The sequence below is a fragment of the Camellia sinensis genome, chromosome 12 (genome assembly GCF_055761805.1).
Source record: "Camellia sinensis isolate YWXY chromosome 12, ASM5576180v1, whole genome shotgun sequence".
NCBI classification, from domain to species: domain Eukaryota; kingdom Viridiplantae; phylum Streptophyta; class Magnoliopsida; order Ericales; family Theaceae; genus Camellia; species Camellia sinensis.
Genome location: NC_138972.1, coordinates 82,838,369 through 82,847,444, shown reverse-complemented (window position 1 = coordinate 82,847,444; position 9,076 = coordinate 82,838,369). Strand labels below are relative to the sequence as shown.

General features: G+C 43.2%; 1 protein-coding gene across 1 annotated transcript; it reads right to left on the bottom strand.

The window, feature by feature from the left end:
- Nucleotides 1-1,515: 1,515 nt before the first annotated feature.
- LOC145803697 (uncharacterized) lies at nucleotides 1,516-1,842 on the bottom strand. The gene has a single exon (XM_082897015.1). The coding sequence runs from the start codon at nucleotides 1,840-1,842 to the stop codon at nucleotides 1,516-1,518; it is 327 nt and encodes a 108-aa protein (XP_082753141.1).
- Between the last annotated feature and the right edge of the window lie 7,234 nt (nucleotides 1,843-9,076).

Here is a 9,076-nt window from a genome sequence, read left to right as displayed (position 1 = left end):
GGCCGTTTAGTTTAATTACTTGACTTAGTCGTTTTTTTAAAATTTGTAAAGTGTTGTAAATAATTAGTTAACTAGACTATTTATTTAATTTTGTCTTGTAATTAGTTAATTAGCTAATTAGCTAGAATAGTTAAATAATTTGTTGTTGTAATAATTAGTTAAGTAGCGTAGCTAAATTATTCATTTGGATTTGTAATAGTTAGTTAATTCATAGTAATTAACTTAGCTAGTTAGTTTATTGAGACCCTCATGCGTGAGGGCGCAAACTTGTAATAATGTGTATGTCTTCCAACCTTACGTCTTTCTCCCTTTTATTTACTTGCTTATGATGGGTAGTTCAGAACATCATGTTTTTTTTAGCATACTCCATGATTTGCATTCACTTGTTTTGTATGCACCAAGGCTCAGTTCATCATTCTAACAAAGCATTGTAGTTTACATACTTCGTTGAATACGTGTTAAATAGCATACTTAATTCACATGTCATAATTAGTAGTCGGGCCTATTAATTGCATCTCGCATGTGTTGCATTAGTTAGGAGCATGTATGTTTTCTAACTTTTTTGTTTCTTTCGGCTTGCCTTGGAGTACTAGGTATGCTTTTATTTGCTTTAGCATATCTCATGCGTGTGATTGTTTCCATGTCTCGCATGCTTGCCGTGAGGCTAATTGCTTAAATGATAAATTGTTTGAATGCCTGTGGATGAAGGCTAGTTGCTTGAATTGGAATAATTTGAGTAATGTTCATATGCGGTCACTTTTTCAAGTGGTATATATTCGAAACAATTTTCAAAAACAAACATGAATCAAAGTGTTTCAATTTTTACAAATTAGTCTATACTTGTGTGTATTCACATCACATAGTAATGCTAGCCTAATAATCAGAACAAAAGCATATAATGTAAACAAGATTCGCATCATGCTTAGTAGAGGTCGATCGTTGATCAAGCGATCAAGGGTGCTCAATTCATAACCTTCGCCTCTCGTACCTAAGTTCTCAAGCCGAGACAATCTTGGTGATGACAGACACGTGGACTTTGGCACGAGTCATGGGTTTCCTAAATTTTTCGAAAATATTTAGGTGGCGACTCTGTATCTAGCAAAGTAGTCCATTTTTGGCAATTTGATTCAAAATCGATTTTCCAAAAGATTTGTCGGATTTGGACTCTTTGGTGTTTATCTAATTCACATTGCACTTGTGAGATCAAATTTAGAACCGCAGGAGTCTGATATTGTAAGGCTTATTTGTCTTTCGAAAAGGGGCACGAAAAGTCGAGCTACAAGCCCCGAAAGAGACTTTTTGTAAAGCTTTCCGTGGGGATCCAAATAGTACTGTAGGGCTTTGTTTCCCAGTTTATGGTTCTTTTTTATCTGTGGGCAGCTGTTTAAAGGAAAAAAATGCGGTGATGGCATCCATCTAGCTCGGCCCTAACTCAATGATGTTAACGCGAACAGATTCAGGGGAGCTGATAGTCGGCTCTAGAATGAACCCCATTTCGATGGTACGCTTGACTTCTTAATTAATGGCAGAAGCCAAACAAGCGAGGGCATCCGCATAAGTATTCTGGTCACAGGTTATCTGATTCAACTCATGGTGGTCAAACTTTGTGACCAAGGAATTTGCCATTCTCATATAGGCTGCCATTTGGTCATTTTTTGCAGCATATTCCCCTTTCAACTGATTAATAACCAATTTTGAATCGTAAAAAACCTGTAATCGCTTGGCGCCTAGGTGGAGCGCATTACGGAGGCCGATTAGCAATGCTTTGTATTCGGTCTTGTTGTTTGACACATCGAAGCCCAATTTGACTGCTTGCACAATTATCGCGCCCTCAAAGGTCATGATCACTATCCCTGCCCTACTTTCACACTAGTTGGATGACCCATCGCAATACATCTGCCAAATATCCCCGACATACATTCTCCATTCTAGTTGAGGATGAGGGGCTGGTTGGTTAGGTTTGAAATCGACGTGGCTACCTGTGAATTTGGCAATGAAGTCGGTCAAAACCTGCCCCTTGATGGCCGTTCTGGGCAAGAACTAGAGATCTTATTGGCCGAGTTCTAATGCCCATTTTGAGACTCGTCCTGATGATTCTGCACTGTGGAGTACTACTCGGAGAGGGTAGTCTATTAGTACCCCTATAGTGCAAGCTTGGAAATAATACATTAGTTTCCTAGTGGCCACCACAAGAGCTAGGATGAGCTTTTCCAGTGGCAGGTACCATGTTTCAGCATCGACCATGGATTTGCTCACATAGTAGATGGGCCTTGCTCGCTAAGCTCTTCCTCTAGCAATACGGCGATGATTGCCCGATCAGAGACTACCAAATACAATATAAGTGGGTCCCCTGGAGATGGGGTTGCTAAGAGTGGGACGGAACGGAGATATGTTTTCAATCTGTCTAATGCGGTCTGGCATTTGGGGGTCCACTGAAATGATTTTCCCTGCCGAAGCGTATGAAAGAATGGTCTATAGCGATCTGAGGAACGGCTGATGAATCTATTGAGAGCAGCGGCCATCTGTAGACGTCCCCCGAACGCCCCGGGAGGAACGAGTCCCCCGTTCCGTTCGATATTGGGCTCACTACAGTTCAGGACTCTAAAATTGTCACGGTTCTAAATCTGAACCAAAGAGTTCAAATCCGGCAAATCGTTTTGAGAAAACAGATTTTGAAAGAAGTGCCAAATATGGACTGCTTTGCCAAATACAGAGTCGCCACCTAAATATTTTATTTTGGAGAAATTTAGGAAACCCTGACTCGTTTGCCTAAGGCCACGTGTCCGTCATCACCAAAGTTGCCTCGGCTCGGGAAATTGGGTACGATTAGGGAAGGTCACTTCGTGAGCACCCCCGCTCGCCCGATCAAAGATCGGCCTCTACTAACCATGATATCTATTTTTGAAAACATTATGCGTTCTTATTCCAGTTATTAGCCTAGATTTACTATGTGATGCGCACAGCATACAAGTATAGACTGGATCGTCTGAATTGGAACAAAACATTTCATGTTTCTTTATTTTGAAAATGGTTTGATGGTGCTACCCGCAAGTAGGCTAAGATGTGGATTTGCCACCCTCGGGTGAGCTTAGAAAACATGATTTTGCCACTATCTGGTGGGCTTAAAACACACATTTGATGAATTGTTCCAATTTAAATAACTTAACCTTCACCCACAGGTATTCAGGCAGTTTATATCACATAAGCACATAACCTCATGGTAAGCTTGCTATCATGGCAATCACTCACACGCATGCAAGGATGCTAAAGCATAAAACTTACCGAGTACTCCAAGCCAAAACAGAAACTAATTAGAAATCCATGCATAATCCTAATTATACAAAAATGCCTAATGCAACACATGCAAAAGTGCAACTATAGCAGGCTCGGCTATTCTAGACATGGCATATGAAATGCTACAGCTAACATGTATTCAACTTGGAATTGAAAATTCAATGCAGTTAGTATGATGCGCCGAGCCCGATGCATGCAAAACAGATGAATGAATGCAAACATGATATCATATTGTATGCTAATTGAAACATGCCCTAATTTAACCATCATAAGCTGGTAAATAAAAAGGAGAAAGACGTGGGGTTGGAAGACATACATCACACACACGCACACTTATTACAGTTGTGCCCTCGCGCAGAGGGTCCGAATAAATAATATGCAGTCCTAAATGAATAATACAGTCCAAATATGTACAAAACTCTAATTAATTAACAAATTAAATTAGGAAAGCAATAAATTGGCATGCAAGCCAGGGACTGCCTCAACTCTGCTCCGGATGATGGATGATGCATGCTTGAGTTGCCTTGTGCGGAAATCCACTGCGATGCCCCAATTAGCCTCTATTTGCAATTATTCTCGGGATGCGTGCCAAGCTTCGGAAGGCTGCTGATTTCTGATTTGCTGCAACAGAGAGCAACAAAGGGGCATGCCAAAGTATTTTCACATATGTATGCATGACTACTCTTCAGGGAGTGTAGTCCTCGATCCTCGTGCCACCAATCACGCATCTCGATGCATGATGGCCGGGGAGTCAATTTGCACGACTCAATATGAAATGAATGCACACATAAACACAACAAGACCGAGACTCCATCATGGATAATCCGGAGTGTCGGTGACTGGGAATTGAGACACGTTCCGTCACTCAAAGTACGAAACGTCCCTCGTTTCCCGTGCTCGGGCTAACGCTTATCCCAAACACAATGCAATATGCATGACATGCATGAATGCAACTAATATACAACCTAGCATGCACAATGCTATGAAATGACATACACGATGCACGAGGTAACATGGCATACACAATGCGCTAACATACAACATAGCATACACAATGCTATAAAATGAAATGGCATACACAATGCGCAATGGACTTACACCAACATGAGTGGACCACAGCCACACTCACATCAGGAGGCCATGAGATGAAAATGAGACACTCGAAATGCGTGCACATATGCACGCAAACCGAGGACCGATCCTAAGGCACAAATGCCACTCTAACAAGACATGGCAAAGCATGGAATATGGCATACTAGCATGCAAATTTCAGTAGCAAAATATGATGCAAAACGGCCCCGGAACATGGAAACAAGGCACCCGATACATGGAATGAGACCCGAAACACAAAACTAGGCATACACATTGGCCTATAGCTATACAAAACATGCATTATTTGATCATGAAGCATGAAGACAGATGCAAGAAAGTCCCAAAACAAGAATATTTACAGTTTTAAGCAAGGCCAAAAAGTGAACACAAATAGGGCTAAGTTAACATGCAAAGATGGCCCCAAAAGAGAGATAATGAAGCAAGTAGCAGCTTCTGGCCCTAAATGGCCAAGAGCCCTTCAACAAAGTTGAAGAGGGGCTCAAAATAAAGCACTTTACAGTGTACAACAAACCACGAAAACAAACACAAGTATGACTAAACTATTGTGCAAGAAATGGGCCAAAAGGGAGACAAAGAAGCAAGTGATGGTTTCTGGCCTCAAACAGAGGAGGGCCCTTCAACAAAGTTGAAGAGGGGCCCAAAACATGGTGTTTTACAGTTAGTGACCAAACCCAAAACAGTGCACATGCAAGCTTAAAATACTATGCAAAATAAGGCCTAAAAAGAGGTTTAAACACAAAGAGCAAAAATGGAGCTTCAAAAAGCAAAAGTCCCTTGATAAAATATGAATAGGGGATCAAAATAAGGCTATTTACAGTTCAGACCAGAGCCCAAAAATACAAGCACAAGGGGCTAACAAACCATGCAAAAATAAGGCCAAAAGAGGGATAAAGAGGCAAGTGACAAAAGGAAGCCTAAAAAAGTGAATAGCCCTTCAACAATGTTGAACAAGGGCTCAAAATAAGCCACTTTACAGTTTATAACCAAGCTCAAAACAGTTTACAAATAGGCCTAAAATACTATGCAAGAAAGAGGCATACAAGAGAGGTAAAGAAGCAAGTGTAAAAAAGAAGCCTCAAACAGGGAGAGGCCCTTAAACAAACATGAGAAGGAGCTCAAAATAATGCTATTTTAAGTTAGGTTTGGAGCCTAAATATGCAAGCAAGAGGAGCTAATATATTGAGCAAAAATAGGGCCAAAGAGAGGGATAGAAGACTTACCCTTGAAGACCAATGCTTCAACAACTCTTGGCTTGAGTTTGGGAGCCCTTGACCTCTGGAAATGGCCTTGAAGCTGCTGGAATGGAGTGTGGATTGGTTGGCTTGGAGATGGAGTAGAATGGATGTAAGATTTGAGAGGTTTTGAGGGTTGGAGTGTAGAGAGAGAGAGATACAATGTAGGAGGCTTAAACCAAACTTTCTAACCCTTCAAAAGGGAGCTGGAGGGCCTGGATATATAGGCAAAAGAGGGGAGAAAAAAGGGGGGGAATGGATTTCAAATTTCCTCCCAAAAGTGCAGCCCCCCGGATACACAATCTGGGGGGAAACAAAATACAGATTTGTAATGTACCAGAGGAGGGGAGCAAGGCGGGCCTGGTATTTAAGTTGCAGGTGGCCGGTCGGCCCTCCCCATGGCCGGCCGGCCAAGGGTCAAAAGGTTCAAGAAGTATTAGTGGCCGGCCACCCCAGATTGGTGGCCTCCCATGTGTGCACAACACAACCATGTGGTCAAAAACTAGAGAAAGTAAACCAAGAGAGAGAAAAGCCCACTTTTTGGAGGGGTTCAAAAGGGTCAAACACAATTACTGGCCGGCCATGTGATATTGGTGGCCTCCCAAGTGTGTACAACACAAATATGTGGTTTAGGGCTGGAAAAAGTGGCCTTAGGGTGGTCAACATTGGCTTTCAAGTAAGAAAAACGGGCGACGGAGGGCGATGGAGGAATAAAACTGGTTGTCAGAACAATTACTGGCCTCCCACCCTTCTACGACCTTCCTAACAATGAAACAGAGGTCCCTGCCAAAAATGAACTCAAACTGATGCAAAATGGAGGTTCAGGGGCCGAAACGCGCAGCCCGAGGCCCTGAAAACTGACTGTTAGACACCGGAAGTGGTGTTCGACCACGAAGTTGGTTTTTTGGACCGCAGTGTCCTTCAAAAGGGAGTAAATAAGATGCATGCCAAAAAAAATGGAGCAAACATAGGTGGTTAAGCGATCCCGAACCGAGGCACACGGCCAACAGCTCCGAAAAACCGGAAACCGGACTCTAAACGGACAAAATAGCCTACGACCACGAAGCGTAGCCTACGGCCACTGAGAGATGATCTACGAGACCTCTCCCTCCCTTCGGGAAGAGAAAACAGAGAAAACAGAGCCTGGTTTGCAAACCGAGGCAAAGCATGAAAGAGTCCGGAAGTCCGGAGGCAAGGCTCGTAGCCGAGACTCTAAAACCTCTGAACGAGCTCGATATGCAACATCACCAAGCGCTCAATCGGTGACGTCTGAATCTTAAGGTCGGTCAAAAATGGGGTGTCTACACCATCCCCATTAATTTCTGAATGTCTTTGACTAACTAAAGGGAGCTGAGTTCGATAATAGTCGAAATCTGCTTTAGATTGACTTCTATTTCATGATGGTTTACAATATAACCGAGGAATTTTTTGGATCCGATACCAAATGCACACTTGGCGACATTAAGTTTCATCTTGTACTTCTGAAGAATGTTGAAAGTTATGACTAAATCAGCTAACTGAGTATGCTTTTCTTTGGATTTCACAATCAATTCGTCGATATATACTTCCATAGTACGGCCGAGTTGTTCTTTAAACATGGTGGTGACCAATCTCTAGTATGTTGCCCCTGCATTCTTCAGTTCAAATGGCATGACCTTGTAGCAATAGGTTCCTCGTAGGGTGAGGAATGCAGTCTTTTCCTGGTCCTTCGGATGTATGGAAATTTGGTGGTAATCCATGTATGCATCCAAGAAGCTCATGTGTTGGTGGTGCGCAGTTGCGCCCACAAGTTGATCGATCTTAGAGAGAGGGAAACAATCTTTCGGATAGGCTTTATTGAGGTCCGTAAAGTCCACACACATGCGCCAAGATCCGTTTTTTTTCTTGACAACCACGATGTTAGACAACCACATAGGATAAGTGACTTCCTGGATTGCCCGAGCCTCTAGGAGCTAGTCTACTTCGGCAACAACGATTACCATATGCTCGACTGCCGATCAGTGACTCTTCTGAATGACCGGTTTGACTTTGGGGTCGACATTTAAACGATGTTGGGCTACCGCAGGGTCTACCCCAGGCATCTCATGCGGTGTCTAGGCGAACACATCGATATTGTCGAGTAAGAAGGAAATTAACTTCTGTCGCTCAACTGATTCAAGCCCAGTGCCGATCAAGAAGAACTTGTCTGATTCCTCTTTGATGTCAATCTGATCAAGATATTCAGTTGCTTTATCAGAGGGGGTTTTGCCAACATCCTCGTGGCTTTCATGATTCGAAATGTTGATGGAGTTTACTTCCAGTTCGCTCGATTTCTTCGCCGAAGTAACAAGATGGCATTCTTTCGCCAACTTTTGAGAGCCTCGGATTTTTTCAATGTCGTGTTGTGTTGGGAAGCGGAGTAACTGATGGTAAGTGCTTGGTATGGCCTGCAAAGCATGCAACCAGGTTCTTCCCATGATTATATTATACGGCGATGGAAGCTTGACGACCAGGAATTCCACGTCAATCGTCCTAGTGCCTGTACGGATGAATATTGTGATTTTTCCCAAAAGGTATTCAGGATTAGCGTTGAAGCCAAACAAGGGGTATTCTGCCGGCAACAAGTCCGAAGTAGTAAAGCCAAGCTTAAGGAATGTCTTGTAGTACATTATTTCCAAGGTGCTTCCTTGATCAATTAGGATGCGTTCGGTGATGAATCTATTGACATGCAGTTCGATGGCAAGAGCATCGTCGTGGGGGAAGATATCTCTTCAAGATCTGTGTCATCGAAGCTAATTTTGTCAATTGTATGTGGCCGCTTGGCTGGCATGCATGGCTTGGGCCGGTACGGTTGTAGTTGTATCATATATATGTCGTTTGGTGGCAAAAGACTGTATATCATATGAATGACACCGAGTGGCAGTGAGTTCGGGCGTAGAGCAACCGTGCCTGGTGGGTTGCCTTTACGTAAGAGATGTTGGCTCAATCGATCGTCTTGTACCAACTCCTCAAGGTGTGTCTTTGAGGGTGTAGCACTTATCGATTTCATGCCCATGATCCTTATGGTATTCACATCGCCGATCCTTCTGCCTTGTGTCGGGGGGTCCAATTATCTTAGCCGGCCACTTAAAGAATGGGAAATGCTGGATTTTGGACAGAATTTTGCTGATCGGCTCAACCAACTCGGTATACTTCTTAGCTAAGCACCTAGGGCGCCTACTTTCCACTTGATATTGCTTGCTGGATCGTCGTGAATACTGTTCACTTGATCAACGCTGATCTCGGCAGTTCTCGCGCTTTGGCTGGCCTCTGGGCTCTAAGCTTCTTTCTGGTGGTACAACGCTTATCGACTGTACTAGGGCAAACGCTTTTGTTTCCACGACCGTCTGATCGGCTTTGGCGCAGAGGGTATCATCCTCCACCTTGCAATACTCTTCAGCCCTTTTCATTAAAGCCCA